This window comes from Pipra filicauda, unplaced genomic scaffold, assembly GCF_003945595.2.
Source record: "Pipra filicauda isolate LSUMZ 115617 unplaced genomic scaffold, ASM394559v2 scaffold1_size10287979_pilon, whole genome shotgun sequence".
Classification (NCBI taxonomy): Eukaryota; Metazoa; Chordata; class Aves; order Passeriformes; family Pipridae; genus Pipra; species Pipra filicauda.
In genome coordinates this window covers 8,539,557-8,560,778 of record NW_024104310.1, presented here as the reverse complement: position 1 = coordinate 8,560,778, position 21,222 = coordinate 8,539,557, and the positions used below count along the sequence as shown (strand labels likewise).

The 21,222-nt window shown below is 45.8% G+C and overlaps 2 protein-coding genes across 8 annotated transcripts in view; one reads left to right on the top strand and one right to left on the bottom strand.

The window, feature by feature from the left end:
- Positions 1 to 303: 303 nt before the first annotated feature.
- On the bottom strand, positions 304 to 16,347 carry LOC113991451 (collagen alpha-1(I) chain-like). Of its 2 annotated transcripts, none has more exons than XM_039380764.1 (2): positions 16,059 to 16,347; positions 304 to 15,554 (listed from the first exon to the last, which is right to left on the bottom strand). In XM_039380764.1, exon 2 carries the CDS (start codon positions 15,531 to 15,533, stop codon positions 14,391 to 14,393), a length of 1,143 nt encoding a protein of 380 aa, XP_039236698.1. In that variant the 5' UTR covers positions 15,534 to 15,554; positions 16,059 to 16,347; the 3' UTR covers positions 304 to 14,390. The 2 variants fall into 2 exon arrangements, with proteins under 2 accessions (XP_039236698.1, XP_039236700.1); XM_039380766.1 differs by lacking the exon at positions 16,059 to 16,347 and adding an exon at positions 15,921 to 16,029.
- Positions 14,897 to 21,222, top strand: part of KMT2C (lysine methyltransferase 2C) — a 195,193-nt gene continuing 188,867 nt past the window's right edge. For 3 of the 6 annotated variants that reach the window (XM_039380761.1, XM_039380760.1, XM_027727804.2), the window contains exons 1-2: positions 14,899 to 15,447; positions 15,559 to 15,732. In XM_039380761.1, the coding sequence (XP_039236695.1) occupies positions 15,560 to 15,732 (173 nt within the window). In that variant the 5' untranslated portion in view covers positions 14,899 to 15,447; position 15,559. Of the gene's footprint in view, positions 15,448 to 15,558; positions 15,733 to 21,222 lie in introns of all 6 variants that reach the window. The other 3 variants (XM_039380759.1, XM_039380763.1, XM_039380762.1) reach the window with 3 other exon arrangements.

Sequence of the window (21,222 nt, the reverse complement as noted above, 5' to 3'; positions counted from 1 at the left end):
AGACTACAGACAGAGGAAAATTAATTCCCCATGTAACTCCATTGAAATCTAGTATATTAACTGAGGGACTGCATCTATTTAAGCCTGTACCAATATTTCAGAGATGAATTTGGGCCCAGAATGTGTTGGCCGATGGCCCTTTACTGGGAGATGAACTGGATTGCTTTACTGGGGACACTCCCCAGCCATTGGGAGCGACAGTGGGGAGTGGGAAGGAGAAAAGGGAAGAAAAGGGCAGAACAGAGTGTTGAGGCCACAATAATTAATGCTTAGTGAGGCAGAAAAGGAGACAGACTCACAGGAGAGCAGTTATAGAATTTTAATTCATATGTTTCAAAGTAAAATTGATGGCTTGAATACACCTTTATCTACACAGAGCTGTGCCACAAGGAATTTATACACTTTCCGTTATTTAAAAAACAACAACCAGCATTAAATTGTCCTGCCAGACCAACAGGAGTCCTGTCACAGACTGCCATGGAAGCAGGGACAATACAGGTGGGAAAATCTTTTAAACCTTACTCATTTTAGATTTTAAAAATACACCTGACGTTATCACAGCACCAGAGACCTGCATAGGTGAGAGTAAGAGACAGCTCATTTCAATATAGGGAGGATGATTTGAGTATATTTGAAAGTAATTAGAGATAATAGAGCTAGAAAGAAGCTGGAGAAGATTAAAAACAAAGTTCCTCTTTACAGAAACTAACATAAAAAAAGCAGACCCTTCCAATGTTTTTGCATATCTGTTTCCAAGTTATTTAGAAGTTCCTTAGGCTGAAGAATGTATCTCTTGCAAGACACAGATTTTTCACAGCACCTTTAACTTAGAGATAAAAAATATAAGTCCACAGCTTTAAATAATGTGGCTTGTGATGCACAGAAATCTGCTCAGCCAAGGGATCAAGAGTCAATAATGGTTTCTTCAGCTTTCTACAGGGGAAGCAGTTTAGAAGCAAAGTGTCAGTCTCATGAAAATTAGCACATGGAAATTATTGCTGAATTCAAGGGCAAAATTAATAACAGGGGCAGTGTAGAGGCAGTGCAGGATCAGTTGAGCTTCTTTAGTTCTTTGAAAATATTATCCAATTTTTGTCACACTTTTAAATTTGTGAAACATAAAACCTCCCTCAATGTTCTGTTTAGTCATGCAGAAATTGAGTCTCAGAGTCTTCTACCTTTTTCTTAATTTGGAGTTAGTTTTTGTCACAGTTATTTGTAATTTTGTCACCCCCAGAATTATTACACAATAATTTAGGGCAACACAGAGGGACCTTTGGGACCACCAGTCTGTGACTGCAGAGAAGTTTTGACCGATGTGCCCATACAACACTCAGACTCCATTCACTGCTTTGGATACTCCTTCAGTTCTAGGCATAATTTGTACTTTCAGTATGAATTATATATACTGTTATACTGTCTTTGATAATTTGGAACTCCATTTAAATATCGTGCCTCCTTCAAATCTGAGTTATTGCTATTGGGAGCTTGTTTTTTCCAAAACCAACAGCTGAGTATTTTTGGTTTGTACATCAAAACTTGGCACATTGTGGGCTCCTTAAGTCAAACCAGCCATTTTCAATGTTACTGTATTTCCATATTTGCATTTTTGTTGTTGTTGTTGTTGTTTGCCCCTTTGTTGCTGCATTGGCAGGGGTGGGGGATTCCTTGTTTCTTGATGGAGCTTCACAAAAGGCAGATCAACTCCCAAGACTGGAAGTCAGGACATTCCTGGTTTTACAGGTTTTTAAGCACAGACGTGCCAGTCTGTGGGGACTAAGGAGCACTGCACACCCTCCAGCCCTGTCAGGCTGGGGGGGAACCCTGAGATGCTGCATAACAAAGCCAATAGGAAAATGTGCATGTCTGAAAAGGGAATTATCACTGAGGTATAATGACTGACATGCTTCCCTGGAAAATGCAACGTGGTGCGGCACTTTGTTCAAGCGCTTTTTTCCCCAAGTCGCTATTTCCAGCTCCAAATGTTCAAGAACTACAGTTTGACCCTCGAAATCATAAGCCTGACTGTAGGATGATAAATGTGGAGCTCTTTTACTGTGCTTTCTGGTTTTTGAGCTGTTAGGGTGCACCTGGGTCACACTTGCAAGCTTTATACTCTAACCATTAGGACTAGAAGCTTACTTTAAATTAAAGGAAAGGGAAAGCTGAGTTTCTAACCTCATTACACAACTGTAGTAGCTGGAGTGTAAGTGAAACATCAAACATCACAAGACTTGTGATAAAATCATGAGTGCTGACAACATCAATTTATAGTAGGAGGTGGGATAGCAGGGGAAACTCAGGGCAAATGGATTTACTTTTTATCTTAGTGTTTTTACAGGCTGTCTACTTTTATCTTTAATCAGAAGTTTTCAGTGGCAGTTCTTTCTTAGTGTATCTGTGCATGACATTAAAAGGTCACTTCTGCATTAATACCTGATGCCATTTGCTAACTGCATCTTTCTATCAGAGATTACATGAAAAGGTGGGTGTACTGATGGTACACCTGGTGCTAATATCACAGCAAAGAGGTATTATGGAAGTACAGGTCATGAGTGCATGGCTCAAACAGCACTGAGAGGAATTCCAGTCCCCTGTTGTGTGTGTGTGTGAAGAATACAGCATGTTTCTCACAGCTGTGATATTTACTGCCTGAGCAGACAATACTGTATTGAGAATTTACCAGTAAAGCTCCACATTCTTTGTGGAATGGGTTAAGGCATTGCTTGCTGGATCTTTTATGCCTGAAAATTACCTCAGTGAAAAATAACATGGAAACTCACAAAGCTAGGTATAGCTAAACCTTTCATTATAATAATTAAACCAAGTAATTAACGGATTGCTATGATTATAGATCAACAGACTGGCCAGATCAAGAATTCAGGTCAGTCTTAAGTGATGCCAAAGTGGCAGCGATGACAAAGTGGTCAGCTGTCCCTCCACTGTTAGAGGTAGTTTCCAAACTGTTTTTATGGTTTGAAAAGCTCCAGTTAGAGGGAATTGTTTAGTCACCAGTCCTTTCAACTGCATGCAAAGGGTTGTCAGTGGCAGGTTTCTTGGTCATCCACCTGCTGTCACTGCTCTGACCTGTCACTGGTCTGAAAAATGCCAGGGCAGCAGAGTGCCCAGTTAGGAGGCAGCTCCAGCACAGCGAATACTCCTGCTCTCTTGTGATAATCCTAGGATTTAAAGTAGCAGTTAAGCCTGGCCCAAATGGCCAGTTCGCCTCAGCTGCTTTGCACAGCACCAGTGGTCCAAGCAGAGAGTGCACAAGTGAATCTCATGGTGACAAGCCAAAGTTTTTTATATGATGTAATGCTGATATTAAACATCTTCCACTCATAGAACCAGCTCCAGTCCCATCTGGGTGGGATAGAGTTCTTTAGTTCATGGATGATTATGTTGCTAAGTGAAAGGAGAGACACAGCCCCTGTGTGGACCCAGAGGAGGTGCTGAGGGTCTGCAACGTGGCCCTTGTCACAGCAGAAGGGATTCATCCCAGCGCAGTCCCGGCAGGAACAGACGTGCTTCTCACCCTGCATCCCTAGGCCTGGGATCCATCCTTGGTGAGAGGGCAGCAGGGCTGTCCAGGCCCTCTACCAGGCACCTTTTGTCCACACTTTAAGCCCCAATATCAGCACTGCTCACACAAAGCTGTAACTCTGGACTAATATCAGCACTAGGAAAGGAGAGAAAGGCAAAAGTCAAAACAGGGGAAGATCTCCCTTAAAGCTTCCTCCTCCCCTCCTCTTATCAGAAGTGTCTATTGAACAACATATTTTCCCCAAAGAAATGATGTTAAACTGGAGTTATGTAAAGAAATCAGAATACTACAATTATCCCCCCCAAAACATTACAAACCCAGGAAAGTCAAGACAATCAGGACTGAAATGCACAGTTCGGAAATCCAGATAACCTCAAGTTTTCTCTGACATGATACATAACCATGTATATATAACTCACAAGCATAAGAGAATTTCACAGTTCTGAATTTAGAAGAAAAACTATTTTAGAAGAGAAATTAGTTTTATGAAATACATTTCAGCCCATTTTTATTCCACATATTGCTACAGTGACAGGATTTGACCCTTTGGTTCTCATACAGGGTGATGTGATGTTTGGTCTGATTTGACGGATTCCATCTTTCTGCAAAACTCAACTTCAGAGGTCAAAGAAGGAAACGCTTTGTCATCTCTGCCTGCTTTCGTGGGGGAGCATTGAGGTTAGCCTTCTGGATGTAAAATCTTACCACAGAGACAAAAAACAAGATTGGCTAACCACAATGACTTGACTCAAAGGATTAGCAACACTGACATAATGGAGGCATTCCTGCAAATCTAAAGTCAGAGTTCTGCCTACTTTTTTGAATAAATAGCAATCCAGAAATCTAGGGCAATAAAACTCCATAAGCATCTCAGAATTTTATTTCAGCCAACATCAATCTTCCTTACTTTCAGACAAGCTAAGTTATACCAGTAAATCAGCGACGTTAAATCAGCCAAACCAGCTGAATGCAAAAGCTGAGGGAACACACGAAATTTGTACTGTGAATACTGAGAGAAAGGAAAACTGGTCATAAAGTTAAACCTTAAATAAACAGGAACCCTTAGTGGGGGTACACAGGGAAAAGGAAAGACTGCAGTCTGAAACTTCTTAGAGGCCTCTGATTAAATGTACAGGGAAGTGGGAAATGGATTTGGGTCTCTCTGTGCTTCAGAGGCTGCAGCTGATGGAGGCAGAGCTGTAAAGGAGCTAAGTCAGACTTAGCAAGAGGACAGGAATAGAGCCACAGCGGGCCGGGCTAACCACCCAGGAGCATCCCGGGTTTGATGGATTCTGTAGCTGACACTGATGGAATGACACTGTTGGAGGAGCAGGATCCAGCTTGTTCAAAGCATCTGCATAAACTAGGCCACGGCAGCACAGGCTCTCGTGGGACCCGTGCTCACTGCCCTCCTGGATGTCACTGCAGTGGCTGAGGATGTGACATCCCTGCCTCTCTAGGGCAGGGATGGCAGACACAAATGTGTGCTGGTTGCCAAGTCACTGATGCGGCGATTAAAGTCCCCTGTTAGTTTAAGCTGATTTATGTTAAAGATACAACACTGAGAGCTGATAGTTTCAGGAGCGGTGAGTGTTTGGTTCTGCTGATCATACTACAGTGAAAACTGGGCAATGGAAGCTCCAGCAGCTGAGGAATGGGTACCATGGAAATGCTGACCAGTCTGCAGGGTCATGCTTCAAACCCTGTTAGACTCCAGAGATTTAGGAATTTTTTTACACCAAGGCCAAGGACCCGCCTTATATCACCCACATCTCTCACACACAGATACATTTTCAGCTCCTAAACCACACAGGACATGAATTTTGAATGCTCCAATACAACCTTCCTCAAGCTTGCCACATCTGTAGGAACAGAATGCCTCACTGCTTTGTAGGTGTAGGCACCTTTAATCAAAGCAAATATTAGAGAAACTGTAATAAAAGAACACCCATGCACAAACAGACAGCAGAACCCAGTAAGAAAATAATGTTTTTCTCCTCCTGTACTGTAGATCAGCTCCAGGAGGCCTGTTGCTGTTTCATCCAGTGAGTGAGCTGTGAACTGCCTGTGGCTGGGATCCACCATCCCTATATAATGGGTTTGATTGAGGTTTTCTCAAGGAGCACCCAGAGATGTAAGACTGGACTTCTCTTAATGCAGAGCTCACAACAGATCTCCCTCTGCTCTACTCCCATTGAACAAGGGACAGCTGAACTTGTCTGCAAAAAGCAGCTGAAAAAGCAGGTAGAAAGGGGATAAGAAGGACTTGAGATTACTTGTCCTTTCACTTGGAATTCCTTTGATTTCCTTTCACAATATGACACAGTAGAGGTGGAGCAGGTCTAGTAGATCAGTGAGTGTATCTTACTTGAAGAACAGGATTAATATCTTCCCACAGCCATCCACAATGAAGAATTCTTCAGTTGCCTACATAATTCTGTGCTGAATAGCAAAATCCACAGGTGGGAAGCAACTCTCAGAGAATTTGCTTTCTGGCATGCTTAATAATTGCACATATTTAACATCAGCATCATTCTCTCAAACAAACTAGAGCATTTTTAATGTGGTGCCCTCCTGCCTGTTGGCCAAAGGGATCAGAATTCTGAGTTCTGTCCCTAAAGGCTGGATCCACACTACCAACTGGTGGGTCGATCCTTGCCAAGACATTTTTAGAGGAATTATAAAAATCCCTCTTACAGAAGGGAATTATATGTGATACTTAGGCAAAACAGGCATTCCATTTATAAATATAATTACTTCTGCTATTCCATCAAGAAAAAGAATGCAATAGTGAGGGATACAACAGAGAAAATTATTTATGTGTTGACACTTACAGTATAAATAGAAAACAGATCTGGCTGAAACTAAGCGGGAAGTGAAAAACCATGAGAAAATATGTAACTGAGATTACCAATTGGGGGGATAACTTATGACCACTTCAGCGCATTCTTTCCAGTGGAAGTACAGTCCCACATTTTGTTTTATGTTTGGACTGTAGTTATGTGTGCACCTAATTAACAACAAAAGCACAAGTTTACTTTGCATTTATTGGCAAATTATCTTCTTTTGACTGATGCCCTTGAATACTGCAAGGTGAGCACTCATCTGCAGTGAAAAGGAGGGAACAGGAGATGGCTTGAACATAGTCCAGTCCCTGTGCTTTAGTGAGCTGAAGCATGGGAAGAAAGGAGTGAGTGTGCCATTCACACTCACAAAGAATGACTGGATGCAATATTACCACCTAAGGAATGATTCTGACCCCATCCCTTGTATTCATACACACGGCTCCTTTTACTCAGGCTGCTTGTCTGGGTTTGTCCGTTATTGCAAGTCTTCTGCTTTAGATTTGGGAAAAATATTTTTATCCAGCATCTTCATTCTTAATATTAGTGATTTATCACATATGGTGCACTATATTTTCACAAAGCTGTAAGATACCATGGTGATTAACACCATATGAGAACCTAAATAGAAGGGAACAGGATAACAGAAATGTCCTCCCAGCAGATATAGGGCTTTTGCTTGTTTTTAGAGAAAGTATCTCAGCTGCATGATTTTACTCTGTACATAAGAATTGTAGAAGTTCCATAATAGAAAACTGTACTGTAATTGATAATGTTGTAGAGAGGAAAAGAAACCTCATGTTTAATTTCTCTCTAGCCCTTAATTAGGATTTTCAGATCAATTTGGAGAGATTGATTATTCTAGCTCCTTTGATTATACAGATTTATTACTTTGATTTAAGAAGGCAGGAGAAAAAAGCGTAAGCACCACAAGTATACCCCTGTGTATATATGTGTATATATATCTCCCCATATTTCTGGTAAGGAAAGAACCCAGATTCACACAGCCTTGCCAATTTGTCCCATCAGTATTGCAGTCCCCACACAAAATCTATGCACTGAATCAATTTGGTAATGAGAAACTAATCACATTTTACTTACCCACCCAAACACTGTGAAAGCCTGGAGACACTGCAAGGCTGCTTCAAATGAACACAACTCTGCTGGGCACAGCACAGCCCTGCTTTTCCAACAGCTCTGTTCTCACCCACCTGGATTAGGACTGGCATTGGGAGAGCCTTCCCCCTGCATTCCTGGATCCAAAACAAGGATTTTTCTCCAGTGTGGCAGCCAGCAAAAAAAAAAAAAGTCTGAGTGGCTCTTCCAGCAGCTTGGAACTAGAACTGGACTCTTGTGTGGTACAAAGGTTCTGAACCTGAACTTTTGGCTCCTGCTCTCCCATGGGAGGCAGGCAGAGAGGCTGTAGGGAAGACAAAGAGCTGGCTACAGGCTGGGCATCCCTGGGTGCCACTTGATCCTCCAGGCTCAGGGCTGCAGGGAGTGCCAGGAGGGCTGCAAGGAGCTTGGGGAGATGAGCACGAGCAGCTCCCCATGCATCTTCCCCCTCGAGCAGCACAGCACAGGTTAAATTAAAAAATGCACTGGGGAAAAGGTTGTTTCTGCAAAACTGGTCACTGGCAGCCAGGTCCCCAGGGATGCTCTCCTTGCCTAAGGATGAAATGGGATTATGATGGTAATATTTGCTGCACTGTAATTAAGGTGGTGTCAGGGCTTTCATTAAAAAGTGTGTTTTTGTCGAGGGGTTACAGCTTGGAGAAAATTTTTGCTTGAGGCTGAAATATAACATGGTTCTCAGCCAGAAAACACATGCACAGCCTTTATTATATATGTAATTTAGAATCTCTGTATAGTCTTGGCTGTGAAGGCTCTACTATTGTTTCCATATGGGTATGTAGCTAATTGGTTTAAAAAATTGGTTATTAAAGAAGTGAAGGACTGAATTCTGTCTGGAACTCATGTATGTGACACGTTCCCATTAACTGTCTGCAATCCACTTCAAAAACCAAAGGCCAAATGCTGCCCTTCTTCCTCAGACACGTCATGTTATTGAAGTAAACAGCTGTAAACAGGATTGGGCACCTGTGTCCAGGTGTTTACCTCCCTACAACCCAAGGCACCTGCCCCTCCCACATTGTAACAGCTCCACTAAAAGTGAGGCCATCCTGTCTGAGACAGATTATTTCCTTGCAAAACTGGCAACATATGACAAGCTTATTTCTACTAATGGTATTTAAGTTTCTATTATCACAGCATCCAAGATCTCAGACAAGGAACCAGGACCCCTGTGCTCAAGGTGCTGTGCAAACCGCAGAATAAAAACACAGTCCTACTAAAACAAAATGTAGGATTGCACACAAACAAATCTTTTCCCCTGCTTCACGGCCAGATTTGTATTATTTCTACTAAGTAATCTGAGGGTAATGCACCACTCCTGCAAACAGCAAACACTGTTCAGACATTTATTTGACTTTCTGCGTGATAAAGTCCCAACTTCACAGCAATCTATTGTCTTTCCCAAGGGGCACACAAAGGGGCCAGCTACTGCCCTGGGTGCTTGCTACTGGCTCTGGGTTTTTTCCATCTATCTTCCAGTATTTAGCATGTACTGGTTTCAGGTACTAAATTGATTTTTACTCAAACTAATAAAATTCTACCTTTTAGGATTAAAAAAACCCATGCAACAAATAATATGTCATGAAAGATTATTTCTCTGCTGCCCACCACCACATAGGTGTCAAAATTAAAACTCAGAATATTAAAGTTTATAAAATTACAGTTTCATAAATGTATAAACCAGACAGGAATTCAAAAAGAATGGAACCGAAGTTCCCAAGGTAACTTGTGGATACTTTATGTGACTTCACAGGGATGCTAAAATGATACAACGTAACACAGCACAGTTCACTGTTCCTTCTAAGAACAAAATAAATAAATTGCTAGTTTAGGAAGAATTTAAGCATCTCTGCAAATTTTTAAACACAGAACAAACCTTATTCAGGAGGTAGTTGTCTTCAGTGAACTTATTTATGCATCTAGTTACTTCTCTGCCTAATTTAGCAACCCCAGAATCATGGCCTGGGTTTGGAATAACTTAGTGGATTTCAGTAGAGTGCATCAGCTACCACTTGTCAAAATAGGATGATTCAGATGTAAATAAGTGATGGTCCTACTAAGCGCAAACATGTGCAAAATTAACATTCCTAATAGACAAAGCTGCTCCACACTGGGAGGTATTATTAATAACACTACCAGAGGCAGGCAAGCATAATTCCTCTTGTGGACAAACTCAGTCTAAGTACCTTTTTTTTTTTTTTTTTTAATTTCACTTACATCAATTAAAGAAGTTAGACTTTATCTGAGCAGAAAAAAGCCAGAAGATGCCAGAATGAATGAGTCTGCATGAGGCTTATACTATAACCACTAGTTTTAAATTCACACTTTGGCTTGCACAAAAAGAACATTTTCTTACGAAGATAAAAGCCTCCACGTGTAATAACTCGATATATAGAGAAGCCCTGGGGGCTTGCATCTTGAGCACTTAACATTTTTGGCCTCATCTTAATGGATAAAAAAGGTGTGTTTCTTAGTCGCATTAGCCCAGTCAAAGAAGCTTAATAGGATGAAAAGGCCTTAGGCTTTGGTGAGACTGAGGTGTAAAGGTGTGAGGTGGCACATCCATCACTGCATGGGATGCGTGGGATACGCTGCCTTTAGCACCCACTGAACTAATCAGGTGGGAGCAGGCAGGGGATGGGGAGCCTGGGCTGTGCAAGCCCATGTTCATACAAACTGTGGGTCAGTTTGTGTGGGGAGCAGCTGCTGTAGAACAGAAGTGAGGGGATTTCACGGTAGGGAGCAGGTGAGAAAACATGAACTGGAATGGAATGTTTTTTCCTCACAGACTGTGAGCTGCCTCCAAAGAAAGCAGTTAGATGGATTCCAGGCAGACTGGACCTCCACAGTACCTGTCCACTGCTCCAGAGCACCTGATAACTGGAGTTCTCCAGCTGTCTGGGAATGCTGCTCGGGATGAGAAGCGAGGCTTACTCCCCACCATGTGCAGCAAAAAGGATCCCACCAAACTGCTGGGAAAGTCACCATCGCTCAAGGGTGTATAGGTCATACCCACTATCCAGGCTGTGCTGTTTCCTAAAGTAAGGCAGGTCTACGAGATGACAAGTAGAGCAAAACTGATGAAAAGAAGAAACAAACATTTCAAGTTTAAAACTAGGTTTCTACAACGCATTTGTTAGCATATGACAATTAACATATGCTAACATTTTTTGTAGTCCAGCCAAGTTTAGTACAAATTCACTAGGAGTCACGTATTTGTATGATGTAATCCCGATTTTATCACTTGACTTAGGCTTTGTCTACAACTCTTTTAGATTATCTTGGGCCTATTTATTTAATTCTAGAAAACGGTAATTTGGCTATTTGTGAACTACTTGGGTGAATAGGAATGCAGATGTAAAAAAAATATCATGGGCAGCTGCTGTGGTTACTGCACTCGACTGCCCACTGCACCTTTATCCTGAAGTTTGCTACAAGGATGGCCATATGGGATATGGGACTGGTACCAAGCTCTCCCCGGTTTTCAGAGCAGCACATAGAGGTAAGCGATGTTCAACACAGCCAATTATCAATTTAGCACAGGTTAAGACGAAGTGGTTCAGTATACTGAACATCTAAAATGTTAGCATGTCACTGATGTAGCTTAAATGAAGCCTTTGTGATAATTTGGACTTTTCTGCAATGGGAACACATGTACGAAGAAAACAAAAATTAAACTTTTTATTTGCTTTATGTAGAGTGATGAACAATCCTAAAACGGGCAGAATACTGAACTAATGTTATAAAAAAGAAAGTACCTGGATGCCACTCCTGATAGAATCAAAAATACTTCTCTCATTATTGCTGTTACATACACCACTTTAGTTGTATAAAGGCAAAATGGTTGTCATTTTCCTTTAATTATTTCTACAACAGGATCATTTTTCTTAACTAGCTGATTTAAGACAACATCCCATCTTCAGCTTGTTCTATTATGAACATTAAGCACACTGGGACAATTTAAGCTGTTTTGAAGTTAAAACCATTAGCACGCCTTGTTTAATCAGCACTGCAAAGGTCTTGTATTTCAGAAACAACTCCAAAGCCACAGAAATGTTTATTTTAAGAAAGGATAGAATGTAAAATTCTAGTTGAAAGTTTCAGAGCTGCCTGTCCTAGAAAGTTAAAAAAAAAAAAACAAACCAAGTGTGTCAGCTCACCTGAGTTAGTTTACAGTGGACTGGAGGATCTCTTAACATTCAGTAAAGCAGAGAACCTGTTCATTCAATATTACATATTTGCTGTAAAAATGTGTGTTTTCCAGACAGTGATAATTTATAATAGGTGGTTACTGTGGCCAAGGTATAAACATAAAAATTTTCCTGAGAGAACTGTTCAAATACCCTGAATCAACAAAGCACTCCCACACTGGATTTATGTCCCTCTGCCTTCTCTGAGTGATAGATAATGCTTGCAAATACAGTCTCCTATAATTCCATCTCCAGGTTCCTGTTCACGAGCCTCTCTCAGTCCCACATGGTTCTTCACACCTTTGATTGCCACAGCAGTGGCTGCAGCAGTTCACAGCACAGACCTGCCCAGCTGTGTTTGGACACGTAGAGATAAGGAACAGCAGTAAAACTCACAGACACAAGTCCTTGTGCTAGACCACGCTCCACCAAAGCCAGCCGATTTTATATTGTGTTAGCTACACATACACATAGCTAATATGTTAAAAAAAAAAAAAAGGAGAAAAAATTAAAATCACGCATCCGTTTTTGTTATAAGAGACAAAACCCTAAGCTCAACCCCTTACAGGTGGTCTAAAGGTGTTAAAAAATGTTCCCATGGGAGGACCAGATGAACCATGCACGGGCAAGTGAATCCAGCGATTTCACCGGCCGTATTTGTGCCGTGGGATGTGAAATATTCCCCATACACCGAGCAGTTGATCAGAGCCCACGGTGTGCTCACGTGTCGCAGCTCCAATCAATTTGCACATGCAGAGTGGCTCTGACACATCCTAGACTCACCCAGGCCGTGGCGCATGTGCAGCGGATCCGCATGCACACAGCCAGTGTTCCAGGAGATGGCCATTTTTTTCAGTAGACCAGATGGCAACCTGGCAACTCTAGCAAATGCCACACCAGCGATCCCACTGTGCAGAGGCTGTGGCCTTTCCCTTCCCTCTCCCTCCTTGCCTTTTTTCTCTCTATTCCACCCAAGTCTGGGCCTGTATAGTATTAAGTGTTTTCAGTTAAATTATCCAAACTTAAGAAAATTCAAAGGCGCTTTCCTCTATTAGACAACATGTAAACAGATTAAGATCACATATTTGAAGCTGTATGAGCAGTATACCCATGCTGTCATTTGCAGACTTCATAACACAAACATTTAGCTCAGGATATATATTTTAATTTGGCATAAAGGAGTACATTTTCAGTGACAGGGCCAAGAAAGTCACACCAACAATCCAGCTGTTGTTCTTGCATGGTAAAAGGGATGGCTTTATATAATTTTATATATTTGTATATGTATGTGTATAGATGGAGATGTTATTTTCTAATACCTTACATGAAAATGTTGCAAAAGTCTAATTTAATTACTCACAAACCTAGAAAATGAATCAATGAAGGCATTCTGTTATGAAGCGGTTCTGAAGAAAACGGGCAAGCAAAAGGCCACAGCATACCTTTTTTATTTAGTACTTTGAAGCGGACAAGTGAAAAACTCGGGAAGGAAGAGCACTGTAATGGTCTGGAGTGCTTTGTGTTTATTTTTACTTAAAAAAAAGAAATAAAAATAGCGACTAACATCAGCTCCTCCTTACCTCCCTTCCTCGTTGTACCTCTGTGCTACCCCGGGCCATTTTAGTAACTGGGATTCAAACATAGAAACCCAAACGCCACAGGAGTAGCGCTCAGTGCGGGCTGTGTTTACGCGGAGCCTTGGGGGTCTATAGGTCCCCACCACGTCTGCAAGTCCGGCGAAGTTCCCGAACACGAGTCACCGCGTTCCTTTTCTGTCCGTGCGACCCGTTTCGTGATTCAGCATCTGCGCAGCGAGACCGCTCCCTCCGCGCCCGCCGCTCCGGCCCCGGGAGGGAAAGAGAGAAGGCAGAGAGGGAGGGGCGGCCGTGCTGGGGCCCCGCGGCGGGGAGGGCGGCTCCGGGGGTGCCCTGAGGGCGGTGCCGGGCGGGGGGGCCCCGAGCCAGCTCCGCTCCAGCGGCCCCGCCGGTGCCGCTCCCGCCGCGGGCGCCGGAGCGAGTCGGGGCAGCGCCCGGGAGGAAAGTCCGGGGGCGCGGCCGCTTCCTCGCCCCGTGGCCGGACTTTTCTCCGGCTGCGACGCCGCCGCGCTTCCCTCCCCCCCACCCTCAGAGCCCGAGTCCCTCCTGGCCTCCGGGACACGTTAAATCCCGTGTAATGAGGCTTAACCCCGCCCCGCAGCCGGGCGGGCAGGCAGCCAGCCGGGCCCCTGCCCGGGGAGGCCCCCCCTCACCCCGCCCCGAGCGGCCGCAGCTGTTCCAGCCCGAGCTGCTGGAAAGCGGCCACGCTCCCCAGACTTTGTCTCCCTCGCACACAGCGCTGAACTCTGCTCCCTCCCTCCTTCCCTTCCCATCCCCCGGGGCGCCCGCGGCTCCTCCCGCCTCCCCCGCCCCGGAGCCGCAGACGCGCGGCGGGGGGAAGGGGGGGCGCTCCTGGGGAGCCGCCGGGCTCCTGCCGCCTCCCTGGGGGTCCCCCCGGGACTCGGGGCGGGAGTGCAGCGAGCGAGCGAGCACCGCCAGGGCGGGCATCGAGCGCTGCCCCCGGGGCCGCCGTCCTGGGCAGCGCGGGGCGGGGCGGGGGGCTCCCCGCTGCGAAGCGGCGACTCTCATCCAGACGGGGCTTTTCCTTTTCCACGAGGGAAATAAATAAATAAAAAAAAATAAATTAAAAGAAAAGGGCGGGGGGAGAGGGTGTGGGAGCGCCGGAGCGGCCGGGCAGCCCCCGCGGGGGTGCGGCGCGGGTGGGTGCTCGGAGCGCCCCGTGGCGCCGCGTCCCGTCCCGTCCGGTCCGGGCGCCGCTCCGCAGTTTCCCCGCAGCCCGGCGCGGCCCCGGCCCAGCCCGTGAGGTCAGTGTGGCGGCGGATGGGTGTCTGCGCCGGGGGACGGGCGGGGCAGGCGCAGTGTGGGGCCGCGGCAGGGGAGGAGGAGGAGGAGGAGGAGAAGGAGGAGGAGGGCGGGCGGTCGCTGTGTCTATGTGTCGCACTGTTGGGGGGGGAGGGAGCGGGGGGGTTACACACCAGGGCAGCGCCGGGATCCCTTCTCCACCCCGCGGGGAGGGGGGGCAGGGCGCCGCCTCCTCCTCCTCCTCCCCCTCCTTCCTCCTCCCCCCTTTTTTTTTTTTTTTTTCCACCCTTCCTCCTCCTTCTTTTCCCCCAAAGTTAAACTTCCTGCTCCCGGCCCGGCTGGGAAGGGGACGCGGAGCCCGGCCGGACTCAGCCCCTCGACACACACACACAACAGCTGGAGCTGTCAAAACTTCCTCCGCTCGGCCTCGGCCCCCGCCGCCTCCGCCGCCGCCGCCCGCTCCTCCTCCGCCCCCGGGGGCTCTGCGCGGGGGGAGGGCGCAGGGCCAGGGTACAATGAAGCGGCGGCCGCCGCAGCCGGGCAGCGCCGCAGCCGGAGCCGCCGCCAGCGCCCGGGGCCTCTGAGCGGGGGCGCCCAGCGGCGGGACCAGCCGCGTCTCTCTCTCGCTCGCTCGCTCGCTCGCTCTCCTCACCTCCCCCAGCCCCACGACAGACCCCGCCGAGCCGGGGAGGGGGTTATTGTGTGTGAGACCCTTCCTTCCTTCCTCTGCGCTTTCTCTTCGCACCCCCCCCCCCCTCATCTCCCCCCCCCGCTCCCCTCCTCCTCCTCCCGCTCTCCCCATGCTGCTCCCCCTGCTACCTGTGCTGGTCGGCGGCGGCTGAGGCCAGCGATGCGAGGCGGAGGTGGAGGAGGCGGAGGTGAGGAGGAGAGGAGCCGCGGGAGCAGGAGGAGCATCGGGATCCCCATCACCATCCTCATCTTCATCCTCATCATCATCATCCATGTGTCTCTCTCGTCCTGCTGACTAGGATGTCAACGGAGGACAAGAGTCTGGTGGTGGCGGTGGTGGAGCCGCCTCAGCAGCAGCAGCAGCAGCCCCCCGAGCCTGGAGCTCCCCCCCCAGCAGCAGCAGCCACAGACAAAAGACCTAGGGGCCGGCCTCGCAAAGATGGCGCTTCCCCTTTCCAGAGAGCCAGAAAGAAGTAAGTTCAGCGTTTGTGTGTGCGAGGCAGAGAGGGGCCGGGGCAGGCGGCCAGGCGCAGGCAGAGCTGTCAGTGGAGACTCGCTGCTCGTCGCCCCCTCCCTCTGCCTAATGCCATTTTGAGAAGGGCCCTTCTTTCTTCTCCTCCTCTCCCCTTTGCACTTTCCCCTCCTCCTCCTCCTTTTTCACCTTTGTCTTCCTCCGCCTGCTCTCCCTTTCCCACTTTTCTTTCACCGTCCCTATTCCTTTCTTCTCCTCCTCCTTCAGAGTTTCTCTTTAGCTCTTCCCCCTTCACCCTCTTCCTCCTTTCCCCCCTTGCTATTGCACCTTCCCCCTTCTCCTTTTTGGGTCCGTTCCCTTCCAGGACGCTCGGCGGCTGCTTTCAGCGTCGCCCTGGGTGCTCCCTATGCTTTGACGGTGTTTCCTCGGCGCTTTTCCCCCCCTTGTTATGCCCCCTCCCTCTTTTTTTTTTTGGAAGGAAAAGCACGGTTCCCGGCGGGTGGCGGGGAGGACACCCCCTCACCCTCCCCTCCCCGCGCACACACGCAAAGTTGAGGCAGGAGTTTCTGGGCGGCGCGGGGGGAGCTGTCAGCGGCCGCCGCTCCGAGGGGACGCGCCGGCGGGACGGTGCCGAGGCACAACAAACACACGGAGGGAGGGGGTGGAGGAGGAGGAGGATGATGGCGGGGGGAGCCTGGTTTCCCCGGCGCTGGCACATCTCCCTTCACCGCGGCCTCTCCCCGCCGGGGGCGCGGGCGCTCCCTCAGCCCCGGCGCTCCCCCCGCCCCGTCGGGCCGCTCCCGAGGGGCCGCCCCGCTCCCCCAGCCCCGGGCGGGCATCCCGCAGTGCCGAGCGCCGTGGGGTGGACCGGGGGTGGCCCCGCTGTGGGTGCCCGAGGTGCGGGGCCAGGCCGGGCTCCGCGAGAGGCTTCCCGGGGAGCGCCGCTGGCGCGCTGGCTGCGCTCCCCCGCGGGTTATTTTTGAGTAGGATGGAGCTTGCCATGGCATAGCTGATGGCAGCGGTAATGGGGAAAGCTGGGCAGCACGTTTGGAGAGGGGAGCGTCGTGATGTGGCCGAAACAGCCTCTGCGCTGCGGAGTCTGTGCGAGCCTCGGGGTTCAGAGGTTGTTCCCTTTGTTTTGAGGGACGCGCTCGGTTTGACACCCCCAAGTGTGTTTGTCCTAGTGAATTCCTGGCGCTTCCCTGAACGCCCACCCCAGACCTCATTGCCAGTTTCCGCGTTGGAATCGTTCCGGTTGGAAAAGACCTTTAAGGTCAAGTCCGACGATAAGGTCACAGTGGAAGTCCAAAACATGTCAAGGGGATTCTACTGGGCTGGACCTAAACACGTGCAAAGGCTATGCTTTCCTCTGCTTGTTTTTACATGTATATGTTATAGACAGAATTAGTATTAGTTTGGGATATGTGGATTTTATTTTTTTTTGCTGTTGTAATTGACGAAAGTTTCCCTTCAAAGATTCTCATGTCCCACCTGGTTTTGGGGAAGGTGCATTGGTTGCAGCTCTCTCTTTTTGTTATCTTACCTATTCACTTGATAAAAATTTTCATATAGTGATCATTGAAAGTAGTTGGCAAATGTACGAGCAGTAAAGTCCTTGGATTCATCTCCTTTAAGCTTAGTTTTATATACTTGGTTTTTATTTCTATGTACAGAATCCAAACCTTACATAGGAAACCTTTCAATGTTTTATTTTAAAGGAGTTTTTGGAAGAAAAATGCCACTGAAATGTACCACTCTGCACAAAGAACCTAAATATTGTAATTTGTGAAAATTGGCATATTTTGTTAGGCCAGTTTGAGGTTGTGTATACATTCTTGAGGAAAAGTGGTGCTAAAGAGGTAATTCCTTGTCTTCAGTTAGGTTTGCGTTGTCATAGGAATGTTGTTGTCTAGTTTTAGGAGGAAATAAAATTTTCCTGTAAAAATATGGAGTTATGATGACATGAGTGTTTATGTAAGAGCTGGAAATTAAATTAGCTGAGGCAAAAATTAAAATGAATCAATACTCTTTTTCTTCACCCTCTGATTGTTCCTGGCTGGTGTGGTGCTCAGTGTCCTGCTGCATCTTTGTGGAAATCCTGTACTGTTGGTAGAGGCATTATGAAAAAGTCATAAATGCTTTTGAAACCAGGATTTTATAAAAAGTAGTTATTTTCTAACTTTCATGGTGTAGGTATAAACAGGTATTTTTTAGTTGCATCCATTTTGGGGAGAAAATGGTTTTATTTTGTAAGTTTTGCTATTTACAAAATACTGATTACAACTAACCTATCAAATGTAGAAATAAGCTAAGTAAAAATATTTTCTATCTTCTTCTTATGACTTGTCTTCCTTTTCACTTCTGTGCTTTCCAGTTGGATTAATGTGCCTCATGTAAACCAGATAAAAGAGCATATGTCAGACCATTTTCTGTACTGTAATCACATGTCTAAATCACTATTAGCCAGTCAAATTGTTCAACTGCTTTATCCCATTATAGGAAATGTTCCACTGAATGTTCAGTCTAAGTGCAGTCTAAGTAATGATAAAATGAAGAGCCCTGCATTAAACTGGCAAACTCAAAATAGAATAATTCCTCAGCTATGGATGCTTCCATTAAAGAACGATGCCATATTGGAGAGTGCTGTAGGTTGGTGTTTTACCCTCTTGAAGGCCATGTTTTTAAGTAAATTTAATGAGTTTAAGCAGACAGATGGAAAACTGCCTCAAATCTGCTCCTGTGAGATGCCAAGGATTCTCAACTCTTCCCAGAAGTAGACTTACGTTAAGAGAGCACAGGTTTTTTCAGCAGGACAGTGCTGCCCACGTCTCTCTCATTCTGTGTTTTATCTGGTTATCAGTAAAAACTCCAGTGGTGCTGTGGACACAGATAGATACAGGGAACTGTGGAGGCTTCCTGTGGGTGATGAACTGGGAATCAGTACCATCAGTACCTGGAGAGGTACAGATGGTAGAATGTGATGCTGGAACAGCATTTTATCACTGTTTGAAGGATGTAGCTTCATGATAGCATTGTCAGGAGAGTCGATCTTAGGTGAACAGTTCATTTTTGTTATTTATATTGTAATTGTGCCTAGAGGCCAGGGCACCATTTTACTACAGGCAGTACAAATGCATAAGCAAAGATAGCTTCTGCACAAACAATTTCTTAATTTAAATGTAAAGATAAGACAACATGTAAATGTAAGAAATGTATTGGGAAAGCAGGAGGGAGCTGTGAGAATGCTGTGAGCAAAAGAACATGCAGAAGTTCAAGTACCCTGGCTATCTCAGCATCGGGGAATGATTCAGAGGCATCCGGCTTGGAGGATGTATTTAGAGGAGGGTAACATTGTCACGCCGAGGATTTTCACGGATAGCTTGTTTCCTGCCTGAAGTGCCAGACCAACACCCGTGTTTTCTCCCTTGCTTTGTGACAACGGGGTATCTGTACAGAACAGTGGTTCCAATTGGAGAGGTGGAGCAAGAACAGGCTGTGCAGAGCCCTGAAATTGAGAGCAAGTAGGCTGTTCATGATATGGTTCATCAGGAAGAAGGAAGAACACACAGAACTATCATCAAAGCAGTGAACGAGGAAAATGTTTTTGTAGTATCACCTTACAAATAAATTTAAAAGGCAGAGAGATTGCACTTACGAAAGCCAAAAAAAGAGGATAAAGTTGCATTACTGAAGCTAGGACATGATGGAGAAGAAAGAAGCTTTCAGATGCAAGGTCAAAAGAGAGCTCTTGCTGGTATTGTATGGGAAAAATGGGAATAATTAGGTGCCATCTCATTGTATGGCCTGAAATCTTCAAAACTTTAATCCTGTACTTGGATTATAGCTCAAGTTCCAGGGTATGGACCTGAAGGATAGGAATGTGATCAAAAAGAAGTTGTAGGGGAAGAGTTCTGTTTCAACTGTATTGTCATTGTATGAACAGCTGGTTACTCATCAAAATGTATCAGAATAGTATTGTACAGGTGCAGTAAACATTTTTTTTAATCTATTTTAAGTACTAGAGCTTTATTAATCTCTACAGGTTATAAGCAGCACCAACAGATGTAGCTTCTTAGAAAAATTTAGTAGCAGAAGTTTCCTGGATTGCAACCCTGGTAACAGTCACTTTGTAGTTCAATGTCTAAGCTCACTGTAAATTTTATTTTCAGCATCCATCGATCTTTGATGTGTGTTACAAATTATTTTTGCAAATGCGTGCAGTTTAAAACAGCATAGGATAAAGATTTCAAAAAGCATGAAATTTGTGGAAAGCATTTTATGTGTTTATTTTTAATTATCCGTATTTTAATTTCCATCCTACTTTTTCATTACTTTGGCCAATGTACACTGCAGTGGGTTTGCAAAGGCCATCGATTTCACACGTGCAGATAGTTTTGAGGAGCCTTAAGCGTATCGTTTTTGCCAGGAAATGATTATTTGAGAGTTTTTATTATCACTTTAGTTGCATTTGCATTAGGGTAGGCCAGTATTTAAAGATACATACGCTCTTCAAAAGAATGTTAATGTGTTGGTTGGAGCTTTATAGTTCAGCTGTGTTTTCTTTAGTTCATCAGACACCTTCTATGTTATATCTGTGTCTTTACTTGCCTGCCCTTTTCTCACTTCAAAATTTAACACTTGCAAATGTAAAGTTTATATTGCATTGTAGAATAAAAATGTTCCTAAGCACACGATCGTAGTTAGGGAAGGTCATTTGCTACCTGGCAGGACCGAGGTCTTTGGATGGACGAGCTCTGTACAACCGTTGTACAGATAAGGGTTAAAGTATTAAAGCAAACAGTGGCCTGTACAAGCCACGTGTATCAAACTGTTTGGCCCAAAGCCAGGAGGTACATACTGGATCACACAGGGAGGAGGTGAGGCTTCGTGACACGACGTTGGCTCTTTGGAGGCCTTTCCAGTCCCTTGCAGAACGGGGCTGAGCTGCGTGGAGCGGGGTCCCGGGGGAGCCTTGTGCCATTTTCTTTGGCAGGCCGTGTTACATGACTTCTTCCTCCACAGTCGAATTACCAAGCAATTCCCCACCTGCCTTAGGTAGTTCTTGCATAGGAGCCTGGCTTAAACTGCTCACAGTGCTGTTTTGCTCAGGGGGTAAATGATACCTGCATTAACCTTTAGATTTTCAGTTCTTGGTAAGGACTTGTGTGATGGGTGGGCTTTACTGAATTGTTTTGCCACATTCTCAAAACTGTTAAAATGTGGATTTCACTTGTGTCTTGAGGGTGAGTGAAGTTAGGCTTAATGTTGGAAATAGATACACAGTTTGAAACGGACTGGACTTGCTGTGAAGAATTGAGACCTTTTTGGTTTTTTTGACATTGCAGTTGTTAGTTTGTTAATGTTTGTATTTGATGACCCGCTGAACTTCACTTGTGGTGAGAGGACCTTCAAGAGCTATTGGACAGTATCGTGACGTATCAAGTGTGGTGGCAAAATCTCATCATATTGGTCATAGGACATGTCTTGGCCC